The 27,126-nt window shown below is 41.3% G+C and overlaps 1 protein-coding gene and 2 long non-coding RNA genes across 5 annotated transcripts in view; all 3 read left to right on the forward strand.

The window, feature by feature from the left end:
* Positions 1-27,126, forward strand: part of LOC310707284 (cytochrome P450 2J2-like) — a 127,488-nt gene that overhangs the window by 61,213 nt on the left and 39,149 nt on the right. Inside the window, exons 1-2 of one of the 3 annotated variants that reach the window (XM_083504290.1) lie at positions 15,280-15,470; positions 17,017-17,179. The exons of 1 other annotated variant lie outside the window; for it this stretch is intronic. In XM_083504290.1, the coding sequence (XP_083360416.1) occupies positions 15,303-15,470; positions 17,017-17,179 (331 nt within the window). In that variant the 5' untranslated portion in view covers positions 15,280-15,302. Of the gene's footprint in view, positions 1-15,279; positions 15,471-17,016; positions 17,180-26,282; positions 26,391-27,126 lie in introns of those variants that run through there. One more of the 3 variants, XM_083504292.1, reaches the window with a different exon arrangement.
* Positions 19,051-20,018, forward strand: LOC310707559. The gene is made up of 2 exons (XR_014526579.1): positions 19,051-19,147; positions 19,212-20,018. It is a non-coding gene; the product is annotated as an uncharacterized lncRNA (long non-coding RNA).
* On the forward strand, positions 20,705-23,345 carry LOC310707542. Its single transcript, XR_014526562.1, has 2 exons — positions 20,705-22,082; positions 22,479-23,345. It is a non-coding gene; the product is annotated as an uncharacterized lncRNA (long non-coding RNA).

The following is a 27,126-nucleotide window of genomic DNA, read 5'->3' on the forward strand; positions in this document are numbered from 1 at the left end:
CCGCTGCCCAGCCTATTTCAAGGACTCATAACTCTAAACAATTTAATTAATCTTCTGAACTTTTTCCGAACTGACTCTGACTCAGGCTTTGACTCGGCGTTTTAAATGAACTAAGGGAGGTGAAACTGTGTTGCAGGAGTGTTCCGCTTGTGCTTGCCTCTGCCCTCTTGGCTTGTGGGCCCAACTGTGCTGTGTGCCTGCTCTGTCTTCCCAGTTGTGGGTCCAGCTGTCCTGCATGCCAGCGGTGCTCCTGGACTGAGACAGACTGGTTGAGTGCTCGGCATGGAGCCTGGGTTAAGATATATTACTCTGCAGAGGACTCAATTGAAAGGCACCTAGGGAAGCCAGAGAGGGGGGTTCCACCCTCAAGATGCCAGAGACTCTTAAGCCACAGGGCTGGCAGTTGGTTGTAGCAGAGGAGAGGTATCATCCTGTGGCCCTGAGAACACCAGCTGATGCCAAGAGGAACCCTTTCTCTGCCACTACAAGTGCTAGCGCAACAGCAAGAGGAGGGCCCCCTGAGACCATCGGGCATGGCATTGACATCAAACAGGGCATTTACTGAGCCTGCCCCTTCTTCCTTTGCCCATCCCCTGAGGTCGCCTGGTTGTTTAGGTTGGCAGATTCAGAGATCATTCAGAGATCATTCGAGTAGACTCGAGCTGGCGCGTGATGCTACAAGAACTTTGTCTGCTATAAGAACCTTTTTTCTTTTCTTTCCTTTCCCCCCTCCCCCTTCCTTTGCCATTTGTTTTAGTTCTTTATAGTTCATTGATCCATGATAATATCTAAGTTTTGCTTGCTTACTGTTAGATGTTTGATTTTTGTTCTCCTGCTATTTAGGTGTTTTTTCTTCCCTTAATGTACGTTATATGGTAGTTCTGTTTAGCTGTGGAATGTTTTGGGGTTTATTTTTTAATTTAATTAATTGGTTTGTTTAATATTAGAATAGTAGGCTGACAAAGAATATAATAGTTTCATACAATCAGAGAGGTAGCTGATGTTTAGCTGGTTTGTTCTACTTGACTAATTAGAGTTATCGAGTGGTTGATACTATAAACGGAATAACTCTCTTGCGGGGACACAATTAGTGCCAGCACCGTCCGTTAAGAGTTTGGGTGTAATCTTCGACACCTCCCTTTCCATGGAGGCGCAGATTGCAGCTATAACAAAGACAGCATTTTTTCATCTCCACCAAGCTAGGCAGTTGTCTCCTCACCGCTCTTGCCCTGACCTAGCCACTGTGATCCACATGACGGTCACCTCCAGACAGGATTATTGTAACTCACTCTACATGGGGCTGCCCTTGAGACTAACCCAGAAACTCCAGCGAGTGCAGAATGCCGCGGCGAGACTCCTTACGGGATCCTCGCTGCGAGATCACATTCACCCGGTGCTATACCAGCTGCACTGGCTCCCGGTGGAGTACAGGATTAGGTTTAAGGTGCTGGTTTTAACCTTCAAAGCCCTATACAGTGGTGCCCCGCAAGACGAATGCCTCGCAAGACGAAAAACTCACTAGACGAAAGGGTTTTTTGGTTTTGCGTTGCTTCGCTAGACGAATTTCCCTATGGGCTTGCTTCGCAAGATGAAAACGTCTTGCGCTTTTTAAAAAAAGCCACTTGAAGAGGCGCAGTTGCAACGGACCTTGCTTCGCAAGACGAAAAACATCGCAAGATGAAAAGACTCGCGGAACGAATTCTTTTCGTCTTGCGAGGCACCACTCTACGGCCTAGGACCCTTGTACCTACGGGACTGCCTCTCCTGGTATGTCCCACAGAGGAACTTACAAACAAAAATATCTTGAAGGTCCCAGGCCACAGAGAGGTTAGGCTGGCCTCAACCAGAGCCAGGGCTTTTTCCGCTGTGGCTCCGATCTGGTGGAACGCTCTGTCACAAGAGACTAGGGCCCTGTGGGACTTGACATGTTTCCGCAGGGCCTGCAAGACAGAGCTGTTCCACCAGGCCTTTGGCCAGGACACAGCCTGACTCCCTCCTTTGGCAATCCTCACAGAACTCTAGCCCAATGGTTGCCATTAATCTAATTTGAATTAATTTTATAATGAAATGAATTTAGAATGTTTTTTCATTTTACTGTTGTTAGCCGCTCTTAGCTCGGCTTCGGCTGGGGAGGGCAGGATATAAATAAAGATGATGATGATGATGATGATGATGATGATGATGATTATTATTATCCTAAGCTGGCAGAGTTACGAGTTGGGAGAGAAAGGAGTCTGCACAGAACTTGGAGTGAATTTAGAGAGGAAAGCTATCAAACCTTTGGAATTTTTCTTGGAAAAAGAATGGAAGAAGTGCAAATGGAAGGGCTATTTTTTTCACAACCAAGATGGAAAATCACAGCAAACACAACGGGTTCAGGTTGTGTCCTTCAGAGCAGGAGAAATCAAGCTCACTCCCTCTTCCAAGTGACAGCCCTGGAGATATTTGAAGATGGCTCTCATATCTCCTCTCAGTCTCCTCTTCTCCAGGATAAGGATGGGCAGATATTTCTATCTTGGTCTGCAACCCTTTAAGCAGAAATGCTAGAAATCGACCCTGGAATTTTAAGCATGCAAAGACTCTTTGCATCTTTCCTCATGCCCTGCTCAGAACCAGTCTATCATTTTGAAGGTATTCAGTTGGGTGGGTGGGAGGGAAGAGTGAATTTAGAGTATAAGCTGTCATGTCAGAATGTCAGTATAAGCTCTCCTCTTGGGCTCAAGGGAGAGAAACATATTGCACTCATGAATTTATATGTAAATAATGCTTGTTGTTTAACTGTTGCCAGCCTGACAAGTAAAGATTTATCTTCAACTATATGTGTAAGACATTTTTTAAAATCACAAATAGCTTTAAAAGGTTATGGGCTCAGTCATGGCCAGCAGGTGGTGATGGAGAATGGCAAGAAGATTTTGAAGTCAATCCCAGAAACCAGCAACTCAGCACAGTAAAGGATATTTTTTGCAGATTTACCCCTTGATCCATGTCTGTTGAACTTCCTGGCACAACATAGTCTCAAAGTTTAGTTCATTAAATTTTACTCCTTTTTTTTACAGTTAATTAAATGTTTACTCCCCCCCCAAAAAAAAAAACCTTTCATTGGTGATATTTTCCAATTCAAAATTCTGAATATGTGGCTTGTTTCCACTTTACACCTGTGAATTTCCACTTACAACACCTTCACTTGATAAGCCTTTTGTTAGTAAGCCAAACATTCCCTTCTCTTGAAGACAGGGAAGTCAAAAAACTTCATGCCAAAGCACACTAAGTGGTGTCTCAGTGCTTTTCGCAAGGAGAGCTGTAACTGCTGCTCTTTTAATCCTTTAGTCACGGGAGTCAGTCCTTCAAGAGGTAGGTTGTTGGCCTCCTCTAGCTATTCAGTTTCTGGGTCAGTACTCCAGAACTCTGGCGGCCTGTCGTTTCCCCTTCTGTTTGCACATACACGGTTACAGTTCAAATGTCTCCCGGGGACGGGGAGTTCTGACTGCTTGCTTAGGGCATCTTATGAGCTTTTCTAAACAAGTTTCTGGGCTCAGAAACCTACCCCCCTCCCTCCACCCCTTTGATGCTTCCAAAAAACCTCACACAACTATTTTTACACTGGATTTTTATCCAGACAAATTTCTTTCTTCTGCTTGTCACCTTACAATAAAAAAAAAACTGTAGAGCAGAAAGAGACCCCGAGGGTCGCCCAAGCCATCCCTCTGTAATGCAGGGAATGCCAACCAAAGCGTAGTAGTAGTAGTAGTAGTAGTAGTAGTAGTATAATGGTAGTAGTATAATAATTGAAGGCAAATTCCCATTTCTTCCTCAAACAATCTCTGCTGAAAGCCTTCAATGAACAAGTGTCCACAATCTGGTTAAGTGTTCCAGCAAAAGTGGATCATTTAACTTTTACCAGAATGCTATTCTTTCAGCTCGTATCACTGGTGATTACTACCTGTTCAATCTCTGGGATAGAAATTTCAAGGTTGGAGGTGTTCCAAGAAAACTCCTTGGATTCTTGACCAGGGAACGGTGAAGATATGGAGCAAATGAATTTGCCCTGGGCTGAATGAAACTTGCTGCTTGCAGTTTGCAAAGCACATTTCCAAAGCAACTTCCTCCTGAACACGTTATCATGTACAGAAAGCTGGCAAGACATTGTCATGTCTCCTGTTTCACAATTTTGGGGCTGGAAAAAAAAAATATAAAGGTGTAAAACAGTTTGATTTTCTGAAACTCTCTGCAACAACACTGTCTCCTTCACTTGAGGTCTTCCCTGGACAACAAGCTTATTATGAGTCAGCAGTGTGATGTAATTACAAAAAAGCTAATGCTGTTCTAGGCTGCATCAGCAGATATATAATGTCCATAATATACCATTCTCATCTTGGGAAAAGTTATGGAGGGAAGATTTAAAATTCACATCATGCTGTACATGGAAAACTTTGTGAGAATGATGTATCGTTGGTATCTAACACCTACTAAATTAGCAAAAATGTATAGAACTGCTACAAATATTTGTTGGATATGTAAAGATAAAGAAGGCACCCTCCACCATACGTAGTGACCTGCAAGATAACAAAAGCATTTTGGGAAATGATATATAATGAGTTGAAAAAAATATTTAAAATAACCTTTGTGGAAAAACCCAGAAGCGTTTTTACTAGGAATCTACGGTGCAGAAATATGAAAGGAGCAGAAACGACTTGGTATGCTACGACAGCAACGCCGATATTTTTGGATCTGAGAAGGAAAAAAGATAAAGTCCTTACCAGAGAGGAATGGTTGATAAAAATGATGGACTACGCCAAAATGGCAAAAATGATCAGAAAGATTAGAAACCAAGAAGGATAACTTTAATAAGGAATGGGGAAAATTTGTAAGTTCCCTTGGAGAACACTGTACACAATTAAAAACATTGGCAGCATTGTAACAACACTTGTAATGTAACAAGAACTATGGTAAGAATGGAATTTTAGGAGAAAATGGAGAACATTATATGATGCAGTTGAATGGAATCCATGGAATCTCAGCTCAGGGAATTCCAAGGATTCAGAGAATCATATATGTTTATGATTATGACTTTTATTTGAACGTGAATGTTAATTGTAAAATTGAACAATAATTTAAAAAATACAATGTGTTTAACTGAATTGCTTCTGTGATATGTATTGATCCAGCCCTGCTCTGGAGTCCCTTCCCACTCTACAATTCACTGGGACCCGGGGGAATGCCATGACCTAGAACCAAATGTAGAGACCCACTGGGGTAAGCACAGCATGTAGGCAATTTGGATCATACATTGCTTTCAGAGAGTGATTACAGTACTAATATTTCTGCTCCAAGTCAGTTTCTAAGAAGCACTGTCTTTGTCCTTCTCCACTGATGGTACTCTAACGTGGAGTCAGAGGCACTTTCCATCCACAACCCATCCCAAGAACCAGATTTACAAGGATTAAGAAGACCTGTGCCATTCAAGAAGGCCTGTAGCTGGCCACACTACCAAATCAACATGGCAAATTACAGTAGAATCTGATCTATAAGATGCAAGGCCAAAATGGAGGAGGTGCAATAATAATAATCAAAATATCTTTCAAATGCGGATGTCCTCCCCCACAATGAAGTAGTAACCATAGTCGTCATTAGTACAATCTCTGTTTCTCATTGGAACCTAATGAACCATGAGTCAAGCACATATGTTATGGCCACAAGTCCATATGCCAGGGATCATTGAGGGTTTTGAGGCATGATGGCATGCACTGGCTGAACACCAAGGAATGGTGGGAGGTACGACCTGGGGAATTTCCAAGGGATGAAGACTGAGAGCCCAGGATTGGTGATCAGACAGGGACAGTGTGGGGCAGAGAAAAGTCCAGAAGCAGAAGCAGAGGCAGAAGTAGGAGATAGGACAAGAGGCAGAGATGAGCCAGGCTAGTGAAGGAGCCAGGGTGTCCCCCCTTCTGCTGCAACAAGCTCCCCTCTCCCGGTGTCTCCCAGGACCAGAAGAGGGATGAAGAGGGAGGAGCAGACAAGGGTGCATCAGTGGAGTCTTAGATAGCATGGAAAGGACCGGTGGAAGGAGGAGAGCTAAACAGCTGTGGGAAGGAGGGGATGTTCACCCTCCACAACCGCCTTATGGGGGCAAGACCTACTGAAAAGAGTTGCTGTGCCCTGGCACCTGTGAGCAGGCCTTGCTTCTTCTAATATTCTAATTATCCTAATAAGAGGAGCACTGGCTTGAGCTCCGCAGCAGTTGTGCGGTTTTTTATTAGTTTTTATTAGTTTTATCAGTTTTTAGCCAGCTCTTATCAGCCTCAGTATTTTATCTACAATATTTGGTGGCTGCTCTTCAACTAATATACTCACAAGGCTTGAGTTGAAAGCTCAAGTTAAAAGTCCTAGGAAAAGGAAGAGGGGGAGGAAAACGCCGAGAAACAACACCCGACGGAGCTAATGAACCGAGGTGAGATTTTTACCAACTTGACCCTACAAGATAAATAATGGTGACGACCAGGAGTGGCTGCAGAACATCAGGCTTTTATCAGAGTGATCTAAGACCTCTCTCTAAAAGAGCTACCCCAAAGGGAACTCAAACAAAAAGCACTCGGCCCTTTAAGAATAGGGGTAAAGTTAAACCGAGTGAGAATCAGCAGGAAACTGAAACTTCTCCCTCCTGCGCTGAAGAATGCCATAACAAAGGGCAAATAAAACCCAAAGTAAATCCAAACACAATTGGTACAGTCACCAAAGTACTCCCAAAACAGAGATTTAAATCCCAAGCTTCTCCTGAACCATCCCAAGTCCAAGAAGTGGAAGAACTAATGTTGAAACAAATTGCAGAGATCTCTTTGGGAAACCCTAAAACATCAAGAGACTCCTGCTTCCAACCTGAGACAAATGAGGATGAGGATTTATCAGTTGTCAAATGGCTTGTGCTTTTAACTGAGGATATCGAAAATATAAAATCTTATCTGACCACCTGTACAAAAATCCTCACTATAATGATGGACACTTGCAAAACCCTCTGTAGGGAGTCCAGCGGGATGACTGCGGAATTGGAAAGTAATAACAACTTCCTTCCTACCACCTGCAAAAACAGACCACCAAGGAAGGCCAAGAAATCTTGTAGGCCTACTGCCTTGAAAAGGAGGCCCATAAGGGTTAAAAAGAGCAGAAATGTCAAAAATTTTAAAGCAGTGCGTTACAAAAAAATGGATTTTAAAAAGCTCTTTAATCTTCTCAAGAGTATCCCAATAACCGAGACCAGTGGGAACACTGAGAAACCTTTAACCAGGAAATCTTCTAAGCAAGAATGTTTCATAAACCCTTGCCCTGACGCTGCGATGGATTGCTTGGAACCCTTAACACCTACCCCAACACCTAACTCCAAGCAAGACATTTTGATCCAAGATCCATGGTCTTACATTCTATCTGTAGATGAAACCAATCCCTCTAAGAAGAGAAATCTGATAAATCTAACAAACAAAAACTGGAATCTGGTGCTATACCGAAACAAACTCGTTTTATCAAATTATCCTAAACCCCCAGGACTCCTGTCACAAGAAGAGCGTAAAGCCCATCTATTGAACCTTTTAAAGATCTATATGCCGGGCATCCTTAATAACCCTACTGATTTGGCCCAAGTAGAATATCTATACTTCAATGGATTCCTCGCCAGAGCGGTGGTCTCATTCTATGAGGGGAGACTGGCAAAACAAGTGTACAAATGTAGAGAACAACTGGAGACGAGTGGTATAAGAATCTCAAGGTACTTTAAGAATGAAGCACCTCCAATTCCACTTATCCCCCATATCGTAAACTTGCCAAAAACTCAACATGAGATTGACCAACACGTATTAATTGATATAAACTCTGTGGAGGACATCTCCAAACACCCTACTGGCCTGGTTGCCAAGGACTCTCAAACGTTGGAATCCCTTGGGCCCAGATATGCGGAGAATCAGGGAATCGATCTTGATAGCTTTGATAATAACTTACTCTACTCTTATAGCGTTCTCCCGCAAGAAGCTCAGAAAGAAATACTTCATAAAATTGATACCCTTTACTTCTGCCTGACAAAAGTGACGGAGGAACAGCTGAGATTACCTAAACAAAATATACTTGATAGAGATTGTGGTTCAGATTCTGTTCCACGTTTATACCACCAAGAACTGGACCTGTGGGTTGGGAAGGCACCCACCCCTACCAACCAACTGGTTGTTGCGGAAATGAATCCACTCTTCCATATTCTGGAGGCGGAAACCTTACCACCAGACCCAACTACCATGCACCCCATCTCTGAGGCAAATATGACTACAACATCTGCCTGGGACAAAATGAGGGAACTTAACGAATCTGAATTAGGCTCTCCATGTAAAGTGCCCCATATGGGTCCACTTACCTGTAACTTTATTAACCCACTCTCTTCCAACGTGTGCAAGTTGAATAAATCCATAGATACCATCGAACCGATAACAGAACCAGCTGAACCAGACCAACAAATGAGAGACGACTCCATTTTACTTTTAGCCCCGAAGAATGATCTGGCTGAAGCCCTGACAGGTCCTTTTAACAAAGCTATCCAAACAATTAATGATCCCTCAACTAGTGGCAAGATACCTGTTGACTTAAATTCGCTCTCTTTAAGTAATACCCCCCTAATTCTACCATCTGGCTCTGAAAAGTCGACTATCTTAGGCCTAACATCTGCCTTTAATGAGACGAGTGGCACGACTTTACAGCCAAACCACCCCAATAAATCTAAACAGTTGGGATGTATAGCACGACTGCCACGTTCTCAAAAGAAAATTACTGATTTTTTCGAAGCTGAAACTCCCCCAAATTTAGAATCCCATTCCCACATGATTTGACTACCTAACGACCAACCCAGCCACTCCTCGATGTCTTTTTATGCTGGAATATTGCGGGATGGAGGGGGAAGAAATCTGACCCAGACTTCTTAAAATTTGTTAATTTATTCCAAGTAATTCTCCTGCAAGAAACTTGGGAAGAGGAGGTGATTGACATAAATGGATACGATACCATTTTGCTTCCAGCTAGCCCCTCTCTTAAAGGTGGACGCCCTAGGGGAGGTTTGGTAATAGCCATTTCCCTCAAATTACAAGCAAAACTTACACTTGTTAAATCTTCCTCGCCTTACGCGATCACAGGATTGATTTCAGGAGGGAAATTTGAACTACTGGTAACAAATGTTTATTTCCCCCCTGGGGGGCAGGTAGTGGACCTCCATTCCAAATGGGAAACACTTGAAGAACATCTAGTTTTCTGTTACACTAAGTTCCCAAATATTTCAGCAGTCATGGGAGGTGATTTTAATGCTCGTACAGCTGCAAACTGGGAAGCGCTAGGCAAGGCCAAATGGTGGGTCATACCTGATCACCAGAACTCGGATCTCTCCCCCCATATACAAAGAAAATCGAAAGATAATAGGGTTAACGAAGCGGGAACCCTCCTTTATCAACTGATTTTACGTTTGAATTTGATAATTTTAAACGGAAATTGCCCCCCGGATATTCCGGGTGAGTTTACTCATTTGAGCACACTTACAAATAGTGTTCTCGATTATTTTATTGTTTCCAGAGATTTATTCTCAAACTTCTCTTATTTTAAAATAGAAAACGTCCAAATGAGTGACCATCTCCCCTTGAGTGCCAAGCTTTCCCTAGACTGGCAGTCTATCGAGGCCAGACACCCCATATATATGGGAATAAATACTGCAGAACTAGTGAGAGGAATAAAATGGTCAGTAACTCAAGCCCAAAAATATATGGAATTTTTCCAACAAGAGATAATTCAAACTCATGTTGTTTTAGATTTAGATCTGCATGGGCATGAGCAAATCATTAATTCATTTTCTCTGCTTATAGAAGATCTTACGTCCTTTTTTACAGTACCAGCCACCCAAGTAAATCGGGCCCATTTTAAGACCGGTGCCCCTTGGTTTAACTTAAAATGCAAACAAGCTAGACGACATCTTTGTGCCATTTACAATGAATATAAATCTTCTGGTGCTTCAGTATTACCTAGAAGTTACCAACAAGCAAAAACAGCATATAAGCAAGCCCAGAGAATGGCTAAGCAAGAGTGGCAACAAAATCGCTGGCAGGCGCTTATAGTCGCCTCTAGTCCAAGTAGCTCACGGCAATTTTGGCAATTGGTTAATAGAAGCTCAAGGAGATATCCCTTAACAATAATTCCTGCCCCGGTCTGGGAATCCTTTTTAAGGAAATATTTTGCGTCACCAGATTCTAATACCAACGCCTTGGATGATGTATTTGGCCATCTGCCCATCTGGCCCCCTATTGACCCCGATGAAATCTTGAATTTAATTTCTAAACTTAAAATCGGCAAAGCCCCTGGGCCAGATTTGGTTCCGGCGGAAGCCATAAAACTACATCCCGACTGGTGGGCAAAAATCCTGGCTGTTACTTTCGATGCTATTAATGCAACTGGAAGGGTGCCAAAAATATGGAAGGACGCTATTATAATTCCAATATATAAAAAAGGCTCCCCAGACGATCCGGAGAATTATAGGAATATTAGTTTACTATCAATAGTTGGAAAGATATATGCACGTTTTCTGCTGAATAGGCTTACCCAATGGGCTGAAGAAAAGAAACTGATAGGCCCCGAGCAAGCAGGATTCAGACCGAACCAGTCAACTACGGACCATGTTTTAGTCTTGCACCATCTAGCCCGGAAATATTCCTCTTCAAATCGAGGCCAACTCTGTGCGGCTTTTATCGATCTTAAGGCTGCATTTGACAGCATCCCAAGAAGGTTACTCTGGGAAAAGTTGGCCCGATGGGGAATTGATAGAAGACTTTTATGGTTAATAATCCAGCTGCATGAGGGGTCAGCTGCTAGGGTGAGAATAACCCCAGCTGGCGATCTCACAAATTCTGTGCCCATCAACAGAGGAGTCCGGCAAGGATGTATCCTAGCTCCTTTTCTTTTCAATTTATTCATTAGTGACATGAGGATACCATTGGCTGAATCTCAGGAAATCACCCATGCCCCCCGTCTCGCAAACTATCGATGCCCATTATTACTCTATGCTGATGATGCTGTGATTTTATCTTTCTCAAGAATTGGCCTCAGGAGAGCACTAAAATTATTTGTTTCATATTGTAAAACAAATTCCCTCACCATAAATCAATCTAAATCAAAAGTACTAATTTTCTCAAAAAGTCGGAAATCCTATAAGTGGCAATTAGATGGAAAACCTATTGAACAGGTCTATAAATTTCAATATCTGGGAGTTTTTCTCCAATATAATCTGGGTTGGAAGGCACATATTGCACATATTTTAAACAAGGCCAAGGCCCTATCCTTTGCGCTTTTGCGCTTTTTCTTTTCGGACGGAGCTCTTCATGTTCCATTTGCCTTGAAAGTATTTAAAGCTAAAGTAATTGCAACATTGGCATATGCTGTTCCTTTATGGGGGACCGCAGTAAACTTGATGCCCTTGGAGGTAATTCAAAACCAATTTCTAAGACGACTGCTAAAACTTCCTCAGTGCGTTAGTAATGCAGCTATTCGCTTAGAATTAAAAACTACATCTTTAGAAAATACTCTTTGGAGGCGCAGCCTTTGTTACTGGTTGTCCTTAAGGCATAGGCTCCTGAATCTGTATTTGATTCAATGCCTCTGGAGAGATAATTTTCCCGTCCTAGGGGCAAAAGAGATCCATTGCAAAGCAGTGACCTATGGATTGTCTCCATCAGAATTATTGGAATTGGACCTAGCCACAGCAAAAAAAACCCTCATTCAAAAACTTGAGGAGATTGACCTACAACAAAACACCATTTTGGGTAGTGGCACTTGCTCACCATTAAATCTTGGCATAGTGCCCTCACAGCAAATACCATCTTATTTGACTTCTTTGTCTGTAGCGGCCCATAGATATGCCTTTATTAAGGCAAGATTTAACGCCTTTCCTTCCAATGTTTTGAACAATAGATTTTCCAATGGTCGGATCTCAGCGGTGTGTGTATGTGATAATAGATCTATAGAATCTTTACAACATATACTATTCTGCTGTTCACTACATTCAGTTTCTCGGAGCAGATTTTTGTCCCCTTTATTATTGGAAATCTCAGGTGACTCTTTGGAAACACAGCTAATACATTTATTGCAAGATTCTGATCCGAGTAGGTCCCTTTCTGTTGCCAGATTTCTGATAACAGTATTAGCCTATAAAAAGAAAAATGGATTACTCTATGATTATTGATTTTGCCTAAATAATATTGATTTATATTGATAATTTTGATACTTTAAGCGCTATATTGTTCTTATTTTAATGGAATTTAGAAACTTACGGATTGAGATGCACTTGACTTAAACGTAATTTAATTTATTAATTTTATCTTGTTACACCTGTTCTGCTGTATGATGTATTGAATGTGGGCCTATGGCCGTAATAAACTATCTAGTCTAGTCTAATAAGAGTTATCTTCTTCTTCTTGTTGTTGTTGTTTAGTTATTTAGTCGTATCCAACTCTTCGTGACCCCATGGACCCCATGAACTGAATTGTGTCTTTGATGTGTCTAGATCCAGCACTGCTTTGGAGGGTAGGACTCAAATCAGCGGTTTCATGTTACAAAAAATAAATAAATTCAGAAATAAATATATGAAAAACTTTCTGACAGTAAGAGCTGTTTGACAGTGGAATGGTCTCCCTTGGGAGATTGTGGACTCTCCTCCTTGGAGGTATTTAAGCAGAAGTTGGATGGCCATGTGTCGTGGATGTCTTTAGCTGAGATTCCAGCATTGGAGGGAGTTGGACTAGATGGCCCTCAGAGTCCCTACCCACTCTACAATTCACTGGGACCCGGGGGAATGCCATGACCTAGAACCAAATGTAGAGACCCACAGCATGTAGGCAATTCGGATCATACATTGCTTTCAAAGAGTGATTACAGTACTAATATTTCTGCTCCAAGTTAGTTTCTAAGAAGCACTGTCTTTGTCCTTCTCCACTGATGGTACTCTAACGTGGAGTCAGAGGCACTTTCCACCCACAACCCATCCCAAGAACCAGATTTACAAGGATTAAGAAGACCTGTGCCATTCAAGAAGGCCTGTAGCTGGCCACACTACCAAATCAACATGGCAAATTACAGTAGATTCTGATCTATAAGATGCAAGGCCAAAATGGAGGAGGTGCAATAATAATAATCAAAATATCCTTCAAACGCGGATGTCCTCCCCCACAATGAAGTAGTAACCATAGTCGTCATTAGTACAATCTCTGTTTCTCATTGGAACCTAATGAACCATGAGTCAAGCACATATGTTATGGCCACAAGTCCATATGCCAGGGATCATTGAGGGTTTTGAGGAATGGCATGCACTGGCTGAACATCAAGGAATGGTGGGAGGTACGACCTGGGGAATTTCCAAGGGATGAAGAATGTGAGCCCAGGGATTGGTGATCAGACAGGGACAGTGTGTGGCAGAGAAAAGTCCAGAAGCAGAAGCAGAGGCAGAAGTAGGAGATAGGAGAGGCCAAGAGGCAGAGATGAGTCAGGCTAGTGAAGGAGCCAGGGTGTCCCCCCTTCTGCTGCAACAAGCTCCCCTCTCCCGGTGTCTCCCAGGACCAGAAGAGGGGTGAAGAGGGAGGAGCAGAGAAGGGTGCATCAGTGGAGTCTTAGATAGCATGGAAAGGACCTGGGGAAGGAGGAGAGCTAAACAGCTGTGGGAAGGAGGGGATGTTCACCCTCCACAACTGCCTCATGGGAGCAAGACCTACTGAAAAGAGTTGCTGTGGCCTGGCACCTGTGAGCAGGCCTTGCTTCTTCTAATATTCTAATTATTCTAATAAGAGTTATCTTCTTGTTGTTGTTGTTGTTTAGTTATTTAGTCGTATCCAATTCTTCGTGACCCCATGGACCCCATGAACTGAATTGTGTCTTTGATGTGTCTAGATCCAGCACTGCTTTGGAGGGTAGGACTCAATTCAGCGGTTTCATGTTACAAAAAAAAAAAAAAAGATTCAGAAATAAATATATGAAAAACTTTCTGACAGTAAGAGCTGTTTGACAGTGGAATGGTCTCCCTTGAAAGATTGTGGACTCTCCTTCCTTGGAGGTATTTAAGCAGAAGTTGGATGGCCATGTGTCATGGATACTTTAGCTGAGATTTCTGCATTGCATGGGGTGGGACGTGGTGGCCCTCAGGGTCCCCTCCAGTTCTACAATTGTACAATTCACTGGGACCCAGTTGAATGCCTAGAACCAAAAGTAGAGACCCACTGGGGTCAGCACAGCATGTAGGCATTTCGGATCATACATTGCTTTCACAGAGTGATTACAGTATGAATATTTCTGCTCTAAGTCAGTATCTAAGAAGCACAGAAATGTGTCTCTGTTAATTCTCCTTGACCACTCCTTGACTTTCTAGGTCATCAAGACGGCTTCTTCCACCCTTCCCCTCCACTGCAGGAGGAGGAAGAGCCTTCTACACACCCAAATGTTGTCAACATGGGTGGAGAAGGGGGATCGAATAGAAGTTGGCACTTATGCTCTTACCCATTGTTTCTCTAGGCTTCTATCTCTAAGCATTTTCTTCCCTGTTTAGAGATGGAAACCTTGACAAATAAAGAAGATTCAGAATCTTTGTGTAAATCAGGAATAAAGGGAGAACAAATATTTATAAGGAGTGAAATTATTCAGGGGTGTTACTCTTCCACTTCAAGCAGTGAATCACCAACTTTTTAAAGCCAATGAGCACATTTGGAATTTTGAATAAGGAGGGAATATATGAATTACCGGTAGTTAATTTAGTGTGGTGGGAACCATGCATTTGAGTTGGTCCCCACTCTCCCAGATGAGCCCCCTCCGAGGGAGAGGGAGAGAAGCAAAAAGGAATCAGAAAGAGAGAATGTCCACATGCACACTTTGCTTTTCCTAAGGGTCTGGGTTTCATATTCATTTTTTATTTAATGAACATTTGGTACAAAATTATTTCCCAAATATTTGTGTCACAAAATTGGTCTTAAGATAGCTTGGATTCTAATTACAATTTATATAGATCAAGCACCCTCTCATTTACGTGACTCATATAAGACTGATTATACTGTTCACTTGTATTACATGACTTGCAGTCACATTCCAAGGCTACTTGCAAATGGTGTCACACCCCTTTTTGCTTATTTGTTTTCAAAAACTGAGCATATAAAAACAGAGAGTACTGCTGATGTCTTTGAGGAAAGCAAAAACTCCTTAGAGAAAGAGAGTTGAACCTGACCAGGCAACCTAGAAAGAATTAAGGAAAAAGAGAAGGCAAAAGAAGGATGGAGATACGGACACTTTTGATTGCTCTGCTGGTGGTTCTTCTGATTCTGCACTACCTGAAACAGCTCTGGTCACGCAGGCATTATCCCCCAGGTCCTCTCCAGCTTCCTCTCGTTGGAGCCATATGGAGGTTTGGATTGAAGATTCATGAAAATACTCTCGTTCAGGTACTTATTGCTTAGTAATAACTCAGTCTGATGTCAGCAATTATCTATTTCCCCCAACAATTATGATATTTAAACTTAAATAATAGCATGGGTTAAAATGGTAAATGCCATAAGCCTCTGTTGTCAGAAACTGTAAGCAATACAAATAATAGTAATAATATAAAGGATATTATTATTAATATTGAAAAGCACAAAACCATAAAAAAGTTTAAAATGTGCATTAAAAACTACTGATCAAAAATATTTAATGTATACTGTTAAACTGAGGAAGGAGGAGAGAACACCCTCAAAGGAAGAATGGTTTGTGAAAATCTTGGAATATGCAGAGATGGCAAAAATTGATAAAAGATACAAATTTAGAATCTTTTAAAGAAGATTGGAAAACCTTAACGGTCTATATAAAAAGTTATTTCCCATATGCAAAGGCCACAGAGGGGTTTGAAGTGTAAGAAAACAGCTGAATATATTAAGAAACATGTTAGAGAGGATGAAATTAGATAAGATGGAACTTTAAAATGCAATTGTATGTAATTCAAGTTATAAACATTGATATTGAGTGAGTGGGAAGTCACTTGTTTTGTTGAATTGGAATATAATTGTTGAGTAACAAATGTAACTTTTTATATGGAAAAAAAGAATAAAATATTATTACAAAAAAAGACTGACCACATAGGGCCTCAGTATTCATTCATGACAGCCTCTCAACAGGTACTAACCTGCATTTGCTATTCAATTTCTGAAGCCTGGGGACATTTTTATCGTGTTTACTCCAACTAGAAGCACTTATAAAAAAACAATTTAAATACCACATTCTTAATGGTTCTCTGCAGTAAACTAGGGTTTCCATATTTTAGGAAACCACAAAAATTGTGGAACTTTTTCCATTGTGTTGCTATACATCTGGGTGCTACCTGACATTTTGCCTGAAACCTGACCCAGTGCTCTAGCCCAGCCTATGGCAACCTGTTACCCACCAGATGTTTTTGACTATGATGCCCATCTGCCCCAACGACCATGGCCAACAGTCAACAATGATGGGAGTTGCTGTTCAAAAGCATCTGGTGTGCTACAGTTTCCACATCCCTGCACACAAAATAATTGTGACAAGGTCCTATTCTGGTACAGGAGGGCTAATCACTATGAAGTGCCTCTGCTGCTCTGATCCTAGGCCGAGGCAACATAGATGGCAGAGAGTAAAATAAATAAATAAATAATAAATAGATTGTATTTATATCCCGCCCTACCCAGCTGAAGCCAGGCTCAGAGCAGCTAACAACAATAAAAGCAACACAGCATTCTAAAATCAATTCATTCTAAAATCAATTCAAAATCTAATTAATGGCAACCATTGGGCTAGAGTTCTGTGAGGGTTGAAATGGAGGGAGGGAGGGGGAGGGGGAGGAGGGGGAGAGATGATAGGAAGAGAACTGCACATAGTGAGAAGCTGCAGAGGTGAGGGAGACTGAAGCTCTCGTATTAAGTTGAAATATCCAACTGTGTTTTTTGAATCCATCATTCCTCTCCTTTCTTTTGACCCAAATGGTAGCTGGAAAAGCAATATGGAAATATTTTCACCCTATGGGTAGGACATCTACCCATTGTAGTACTGTCTGGATTCCAAGTAGTGAAAGAAGCGCTCATTGACCACTCTGAAGAATTAGACGAGCGACCAGAGACTCCTTTCCTTAGGAACATGGCAAAAGGAAAGGGTAAGTAGTGAAGAATAAGAATTTCTACTTTCCAAAGAGAAAACATTTAAAGGGCTGTCCAGAACAAAGGTTCTCTATTATTCTTGCACTGCAGGATCTGGGTTACCTAGGAGCGAACAGCTAGGGGCTGAGGTCTCTTCAGTGCCCCTCTAAAATATGTGAAGGGGCCTGTGTTGTAAATAAAAATATGCCCTTTTCTCTTATGGGGTATCCAAGAGCCCATATAGAGTCCTTACATAGGTTCCTTATTGGTAGGAGAAAATAACAGAGGCCAACCAGAGAATATTGAGAAGCAAAGCAGCTAGTAAGCTTGATCTTTATTGATCTGTTGCAACAGGGTGCTCCCCTCACACACAGGAGAGGAAGAGGACCCCTTAAAATGCTGTGCCAGGGCTTATAAAGACTTTTGAAATTCCCATTCTCTAGATCAAGACCACCCCCAGAAACATTATGCATACATCACAGAAGGGGTGTAACCTAAGACCACCCCTCAGATACATCCCACCTACATCACAGAAATTTAAATGTTGTTTTTCTCTTGTCCTTGTTTATCTCCTGTCTGGCAAGTTACTTGATTGGATTGCCTGGGGAGCCTGGCCATTCTTTTGTAGTGGTAAAATACTTATTTCCTGGGCCAGGTCACAGGCTCACACCTTATTCAAACAGACATATCCTTGAGACAGGATTTGTGAGGAAAGAGACAATGGGGAGGCTTTTCCAGTTTAACCTTGCAGAGAAAGGATTTGGTCAGTTTAGGAATCAAAATTGTTCCAGGTTGGTCTTCCTGTGTTGATCTATGTATGCAGTTATGAACATTACCATATATCTAAGACCATAAAATTCCTATCACATTATCCCCCCTTTGGGGCTAGAATTTTTCTTAAAAAATTTTGCCCCACAAATAATAAGGTTGTATGTTGTAAATGGATGTCTTTGTATAAATAACACATCTTGCGTTTTGCTACTAAATTACTTGTGGCATTCTAACACTTTGGGAGAGACCATTTACTACTCAATAGTGCTCTATGCTTTACACCTAGCAGGAAGGTCCACTAATGACTGAAAAATGCAGTTGGTGTTTTGCCCTTCGCCATTTTTGTGTGTCTCTCAGGTGTCAAGCTAGTTCTTCTGTGGTCTCATACTGACATAGTGCTACAGCAACACATCCTGTTGAATCCCCTCGGGGCTTTCATTTAACCATGTCGCCTGGCATTCACCATAGCTGGCACAGGTTTGGACATCGCATGAGAGAGATGTCTTTGCCTTGGCCTTTCTATGGGATTTTATTATAGGCTGTGATCTTGCACTCATGGGAAGTTGCTCACTTGGACCAAAAAGCTAATTGCAGCCTGGATACACTTGCCCAATTCAAACTGAGTCCAATTTGAATTTTTCTTGCCCCATGGTTCTCAACTTTTCAAACCAATCTGTTAAAAGAAAACCATTCTTAAAAGGGCACTTTGTCCAAATAAGTCAATTTAACTCTATAAGGGATCATTCCTGCTAAACCAAAGCATATGCACCTTCATGTACCTGGTGTTTTATGGATCCAGAAGCTTGTCCTTGGCAAAACGAGGTTTAGCACATTTTAAAATGGGTAGGGAAGGTTGGCAGAGTGCCAGGTGGGACAACGAAATGTGGTTATAAATTGAGCTAAACATTGGACTACACAATAGTGTGAGCTATTAGAAAGTATAAAATGCATGAGAATTCTCCATTGGTGTGTAAGCAATAAGACATTAAACATAAAAACAGTTACACACAAAACATTGCCTCCCTTTGTGGAAATCACACTGTCAGACACATTTCAACATTCTTACATAACACATAATACAAAACAACTAATTAAATATAAAAACAGTTACACACAAAAAAATCCCCCCCCCCTTTGTGGAAATCACACTGTCAGACACATTTCAACATTCCTACATAATAACACATAATACAAAACAAACTAATTAAATATCAGTTGCATATCTTGACACAATTGTGATCTTTTACGTATGTATCTTTTGAATCCTGGAGCACAGAGGCTTGAGGTTCAAGTGAAAAAAAATGTCCTTGCAATTCAACTCCACCCTCCTTTGTCAGCCCCACTCCCCCGTCAGTCTATATCCTTTGAAAGAGATAGCTGTGGGCATTTTGAAAACTCTGGTGTCTGCTGTTGCAGGTCTTGTGATGGCGAAGAACTGAGTTGAGGGGTTGTTGCTGCTTTTCATCATTGCACATCTGTAGAAGTGATATCCTGTAAGGGAGCAGGGTTTTTTGGGGGGGCTTAAAGGACAGAGTTAGAAAAAGGAAGGAGCAAAGGCCCCCTCCAAGAAAATCTCCTTGAGTTATTAGCTGCAAATAATAAAATCTTAGCATGTTAAGAATTTTACTCATTTTAATATTATTATCACATTTCCATATAATTACTGTTACTATCTGCTAAGTTTGTTTGCTTTCTTTCACTTAATAAAAAATTACTCCACATGTAGAGAAAGAGAACTGTAAAAAATACAAGAAAGGTTAAAAAATAAAAAGAGAAAGCAAAAAATTAGATTACCAGTTAGATGAAAACGGACTTGACACAAAGACATCAGATTCAGAAAAGAACTATTATTAAATAATACAAAGATATTATCAAAAAACCGCACAGATTACTACTGGACTGAAAAAAATGGGGGGGAAATGGGGAAAAAACTTAAAATTCACCATGTGCTATCTGATAAAAGAACTTCATGAAACTGACTTTCAACATGTGATGAACATGTCCCCAAAGTAAAACACACACACACAAAATGACCTATGAGGAACCAAAAATAAATAAATGCTAAGACACACAATTAATAAGAAACCTGAAGTAACCTGAAGTAATCTGTTTTGGCATTCTAACATCCCAAATGAAAATAAAAGAGTGTTCCTTGATGTGACAACATCGGCTGTAATGTTAATAGCGGAATACTGGGAAATGAGTTAATACCAAGAAAAAATGAATGGCAATTTAAAGTTGTGCAAGTACCTTGCACTAGCCAAAATGACAGAATTAATAAGAAATGCTCAGGCAAAAAGGTAAACAAATAGCATTCCACAAACAATGTTTGGCTGTGCTTCAATTAATTTCATATATATAATGGAAGAACTGATTTTAATAAACGAAAACAGATTATTTGTAACCTAAAAAAAATGTCAAAGCCACAAAGAGATAGAGGGAAGTCACTAATATAGCAGGGATTCAGACTTGTTTTGCTGAACAGAAAGAAAGTGACTGTTTGGCTTTAAGGGAAGAAAGAAGAAAAGAAATACAATTGCAATTACTTTTTATAGAGTATTTAAATCACTGTTTGCATCCCCTCATTATCATTTGTGCTGTGGGAGAAAAGAAAGGACATTTTGTTAGGTTCCCATATCCTGCTGAAAGGGAAAATTATTTCATGTGAGAGGTCTGTCAGGAAATGCTGTTCCTAAAATGCATAGGCATATACACACACACACCAAAAAATTTTTTTATAAAATTTAAATTCCATTGGGGAGGCGAACCCTTTTGTCTTACGTAGCCCCTGGAGCAAAAGACACATTAAGGGTGATTTCCCTCAATGGTTCCAAGTTTTACATAAGGAAATTTGGATAGATTTCTCCCTGCAGCCCAAGCTCTCCAAACCTTCTCTCTCCCCCCTCCTTTCTCTTGCTCTCTCTTTTTTGTAAGCTGATCTAGCCTCTGTGCATGTGCAGAGTTCATGGCTCAGCAAACCTTTTATACCATTGAAAATGTTGCATCTTTTGGCTAAATTAGAATAAGGAAGGGAAGGGTAAGGAGTAGAATTAAAAAATAGGGTTAGATTTTAAAACAAAAAAGAGAAACTCAGCAATTCAAGTATTCACCAAAGCTAGCAATTTCAGCCCAAGCAAAAGGGACTGCTTCCTTTATGTACAGGAAAGGGCTATCATTATTGGTCATATTATTGGTCATTTTATCTGGTCATTCGTGGAACAATCAACCGCTCCCTTATTCATGAGTAAAAATGGCCAGAGAGTCAGAATTCATAGGATTTTTTAACATTCTCAGTCATTTCAGCCTTACCATTTGCAGACAAATTTTTTTCCCTGCCCTTTATTTACAGGATTGGTCAAGGCGCCTATGTATTTGTATGTGCTGAAACTTTGAATTGACTTTGAAGTCTGATTTTTAAATAGTAGACAAAATGATAAACACTGTAATCACTCAAATGCTTGATATTACCAGCTGTGCTTCAAAAACATCACGGCTTCACCTAGCACCTTTTAAAACTAAAGAGCAAAGCTAGGCTGAATTTCAACTCCATCACCACACCAGAATTTAAGAATTACCCTCCAATGCTCGCAGACACATGTCCTTCCACACAGCCACAAATTGGGAGAGTTGAAAGGGACCCTGGGGTCATCTAGTCCAACCCTCCAAAATATAGGGTTCACAGCAAGATTTCGCAGCAAGATTTGTACTACCAAAGAGACATACACATTTAAGTACAGATTTACAACTGGGAAAGGAAACATCTATGCTCCTATCATGTACTAAGGAAGAGGAAAATAAAAGTACCCAACTTTACACAGAACCCTTTTAGCAGATCTTGAGATAGTTTGAGTGAGTTTGCTTCCTTAGACTAAATGCAAGTTCCTATAGAAATGATATTTAAAGGAAGATTGAAGTGAACAGGTTTTTTTTTTCTAAGATAGGGAGAGGATCTTTTATAAAGCAAAGTTAGTTCAATTGATATAGCCACTCACAAATAATTAAAACAGACATAGATTTGATTTAAAAGGAATACAAAAGTGAACAATTTTTCCTGAACTTGCAGAGGAATAGTAAGCCTAATCTATGCCCCCCCTCTTGCAGTTTCCTTTAAAGGAAGCTTACTCAGGAGTAAATTTACTTGGCACAGAAGTATTTTTTTTAAAAATAATTTTTATTAATTTTCCACACATATAATAAAACAAATAACAAAACAAAACTCTACAAGACATACAAACAAATAAACATGTATAATTTCTTAAACTTATTTTCATATACCTTCTTTCCCGGACTTCCCCATACCTCCCTTTTTCTGCATCCTTATGTTAACCCTTTCTCAGCAACCCTTCGTTCAATTAATTCGCTCATTTTCGTTTTGCATTCTTTAAAATTATGATTTACCGCTGCAATTCTCTATTTCTTATAACCATAACATCTCAGCCATCATCAATTTTACAACAGTCTTTAAGATATTTTTTGAATTTCTTCCAGTCTGGTTTCTCTTCAGATCGTATAAATCTTTCGCCTTTTACTTGGCACAGAAGTAAGAAGGAGAAGAAAAAAAACCTGAAAGAGACAGAATGAAACAGGAGGGGGGGCATTTTCTAAGAAAAGAGGCCAGGAAGTCTTATAGAAACTGATATCAGGAGCCTTACAATAATTCTTCTGTCCAACCAAATCAAAGTTAAAACTGGAGTCAGATATTTTTCTTAGAAGGAACACCATACTTTCATAGGCATATGCTTAATGAAATACATACACTGCATTTTAGCTTGAGAGAGCAGTTGGCTCAACTAGGCTTTTGCAGCAGAAACATTAGGTTAACTTCACATTCCAAAATAGACTGGAACACAGGTGTACTCACAAACTCAAAAGTTACAACACAACACCATTTACCATTAGACTTAAAATCACCCTCCTCACTTAAACTGGAGGAAGGAGGTGGGGTAATCCTCCTTTCAGAACACAAGTAGCACGTATACAGGATTTTACCACTTGGGAGGAAAACTCTCTTTTAGAGCCTCTCTCAAATAACAAACATTTGCACACTTCATTCTCCATTTTGTCTTGTTTAAGATTGATAAGGCTCAACATGGCTTCCTTAGATTTAGAATTGGAGCAAGCTTGCATTTTTATTTTTATTTAGATGGCACATTTAAGATAAGCAGCTGCTGGATGTGTTACCTAAGTACAATTTAAACACAGGAAAAACGTTTCTTAAACACAAATTAAAGGGGACTGTCAGAGTCCAGGCGGGAAGTAAGCACCAATTGGGCTTCTTTCACGCCAGGGGTCTGAGGACTATTTTTCTTTTGATTGAGGTGCACCCATTTTCAATTAAAAGGGGTTTGGACCTGGGCAAAACTCTGAAGGGTCCGGAAAAGGGGAAACCTGGACAAAACTCCGAGGGGGAAACCTGGGGATACCTGGCCAAAACTCCGAGGGGAAACCTGGGGATACCTGGTCAAAACTCCGAAGGGGAAACCTCTCTCACTCAATATCTGTTCTGGAACCCACAGCAACCTCCCTGCCTTTTACAATCTAACTCAGAGTCTCTACTGAACGCTTGCACACTTGCAATGCCAGATTGAGACTCTGGAATACGAAAGATGGAAAGGAATTCAGCGCCCTTGCGTTCTCTGTTCACAGGTCATTTCTAACAAAGATCGCCATGGCAGAGGTGCGGCTGCGCTGGGAGTTATAGTTTTGGGAATTATAGTTTTCAGTGCAGAAGAAATTGCACGACCTTTCTGGGCAAAACTCCGAAGGAATAGGTCGGCATAAAGAATTAAGTGGAAGAAATCACACACAACCTTGTGCCTGGGCATATTCCGAAGGGCTAGGGCTGGTGTTGAGATCAAGAGGACAGAAAGGAGGAGAAGGCAGTTTTTCAAGAGTTAAAGTGAGGAAAGAAGTAAGGATTTGAGAAGTATAGGTTTGCTGTGGTTTGCAGAATCCCACCCCACTACCCATTTTCCCTACTCATACTCACTTCGCAAGCGCTGTCTTGGTGATCCCGGGATCTCTTGACTGGTTGTTTAAGGCCGGCCTGATCAAGCGTTGCTTCCTCTGGTTAGCCCCGCTGAACCTCCAGTTATTTCCAGACCCTGGGACCGATGGAGGACTGGCTATTCCTCCTGGCAAACTGCCTGGTGCACGCTGGATAACCAGCCCTTCCTCGCCTCCAGAATCCGGGTAACCAAAAGTCCCTTCGTGCGTGGTCGCCATCTGTTGTAAATAAAAATATGCCCTTTTCCCTTATGGGGTATCCAAGAGCCCATATAGAGTCCTTACATAGGTTCCCTATTGGTAGGAGAAAATAACAGAGGCCAACCAGAGAATATTGAGAAGCAAAGCAGCTAGTAAGCTTGATCTTTATTGATCTGTTGCAACAGGGTGCTCCCCTCACACGCAGGAGAGGAAGAGGACCCCTTAAAATGCTGTGCCAGGGCTTATAAAGACTTTTGAAATTCCCATTCTCTAGATCAAGACCACCCCCAGAAACATTATGCATACATCACAGAAGGGGTGTAACCTAAGACCACCCCTCAGATACATCCCACCTACATCACAGAAATTTAAATGTTGTTTTTCTCTTGTCCTTGTTTATCTCCTGTCTGGCAAGTTACTTGATTGGATTGCCTGGGGAGCCTGGCCATTCTTTTGTAGTGGTAAAATACTTATTTCCTGGGCCAGGTCACAGGCTCACACCTTATTCAAACAGACATATCCTTGAGACAGGATTTGTGAGGAAAGAGACAATGGGGAGGCTTTTCCAGTTTAACCTTGCAGAGAAAGGATTTGGTCAGTTTAGGAATCAAAATTGTTCCAGGTTGGTCTTCCTGTGTTGATCTATGTATGTGCAGTTATGAACATTACCATATATCTAAGACCATAAAATTCCTATCACACCTGGCTCCGCCAAAGTTCATGGCAATTGCCATTCTAATGGTGGGCATGAGCCACATCATGTAACTGATCATGCGAGGTGGGACTCACTTGCCCCCTTTGAGGCATTCTCAAAGTAAAGGAAGGATTCAACTCTGATTAATAAGAATACACACAGAGGCTTGAAGAATACACCAGCAAGATTCTGGGAAGGGTGCACATAATAATCTCTCCATGCCTCCACCCCTCAGCCCAGGTCATTTTATTCACAAAAGAACTTTTACAGAGTGTTCGTAAGAACCAATCATATTTCTTCTGAACATTTCAACAAACCCCATGTGGGGAAAAGGTAAACTACCAAAACTAATTAAGCACACAGAACTACAAAGGAGTACATTTGGCAACCCCGGGAGGTGATAAACAAGCAATATACATGATAAGAAGGATGGCCAGGAGGACAGCGATCATTATCACCTTTATGTGAAACCTGTTTCCTGGCCCTAAGATTAACATCCTAAGATTAACATATCAGAAAAGCTACATCAAAGAAGTTTGCCCACTGTCTTTGATGACCCAGAAGCCTGCCTGTCTAAGCAACTGGGCTGTGTATGTGACTTGTGAAGAGAGAGAAATGGGCAGTAGAGGAACAGTAGAGGAAATGAAAAAATCCTTCCAGTAGCACCTTAAAGACCAACTAAGTTAGTTCTTGGTATGAGCTTTCGTGTGCATGCACACTTCTTCAGATACACTGAAACAGAAGTTGCCAGATCCTTCTATATAGTGAGAAGGTGGGGAGGGGTATTACTCAGAAGGGTGGTGGGAATGGGTGATTGGCAGATAGCTGAGATGAGCCTGTTGATGACTCTTAATGACTGCAATGGGTCTTACAGGAAAAGGCAAGGGGTGAGAAGGTGAAAAATGGGTTAGTCATGTATAATGAGATAAGAATCCAATGGCTCTGTTCAGACCAGGTCTCTCCATGGTTTTAAGTTTGGCAATGAGTTGCAATTCAGCAGCTTCTCTTTCCAGTCTGTTTCTGAAATTCCTTTGTAGTAAAACAGCTACTTTGAGATCTTGTATAGAATGTCCTGGGAGATTGAAGTGTTCTCCTACTGGTTTCTCTGTTTTGTGATTCTTGATGTCAGATTTATGTCCGTTTATTCTTTGGCGTAAGGTTTGGCCTGTTTGTCCAATATAGAGAGCTGAAGGACACTGTTGGCATTTGATGGCATACACAATGTTAGACGATGAGCAATTAAATAGTCCCGAGATGGTATGTGTGATGTTGTTGGGGCCAGTAATGGTGTTGTCCGGGTGTTTGTGGCAGCAAAGTTGGCATCTGGCCAGAGATGCAGGCGGTTGTGGGATTTGATCAGAAATTATTGTCAATGTATCAAACCCAGTCAACACAATGCATTCATCGTGGACACAATGGCTTGATGCATATTTTATAATTCCTCATAGTAATCCCACCTGACCCCACACTCTGGATATTTGCACTCCTACACCCTTCCTGATATTTTATTCAAGTTGGCACCCTGATGGATTGCAACTAGCAAGATTCAACTGCAGGTAGAAGTTTGTTGCCTGTTGTAATGCATTTACTCTCCTGGCCCTCAGTGCTGGATGAAGAGCTTGAACTCTGAGTTCTTTCTGCTGAAGGTTTTGACGCCTACATCAGATTGGTACCTTGCCAAGGCACAGGTTAAAAGAAGTGGCAATTCCATAAGAGGGAAAGATACCCATATTAAATACCAGATGACTTTTGGAGACTGGTGCCTGCATTGGCTGGATGAGGTGGCGGACTGGATGAGGGCCAATAAAGTGAGTCTGTATCCTGGTAAAATGGAGGTATGGTGGGTGGAGTCTAGATAATTGTTCAGTTTACTGGTATGGATGGGGTTGAACTCCACCTAAGAGAACAGGTTCATAGACTAGGGGTGCTCCTGGATAAATCTTGGCTGCTAGAGGCCCAGTGACCTTAATGCCTTCTACCAGCTTCAGCCAGCAAGGCAGCTTTGGCTAGTAAGACAGCGAAAGTAGTTTCTGGATCAGGATAGACTAACTACTGTCATCCATGTGCTGGTTATCTCTAGGCTGGATTACACAATGTGCTGCATTTGGGGCTGCCCTTGAAGCAGCGTCTGGCAAAAAATGCAGTGGCTTGACTGCTCATGGGGGCAGGACATAGCCAGCATGTTATGCCACTGGCTGACAATTAGCTAAGTTCAAGGTGCTGGTTGAACAAAGAGCCTATAAGACTTGAGATCAATATATCCCTTCCAATCAGCTTTTCTGTTGAAATCTT

The sequence above is a fragment of the Podarcis liolepis genome (genome assembly GCF_965112155.1).
Source record: "Podarcis liolepis genome assembly, chromosome: 5".
In the NCBI taxonomy this organism is placed as follows: Eukaryota; Metazoa; Chordata; class Lepidosauria; order Squamata; family Lacertidae; genus Podarcis; species Podarcis liolepis.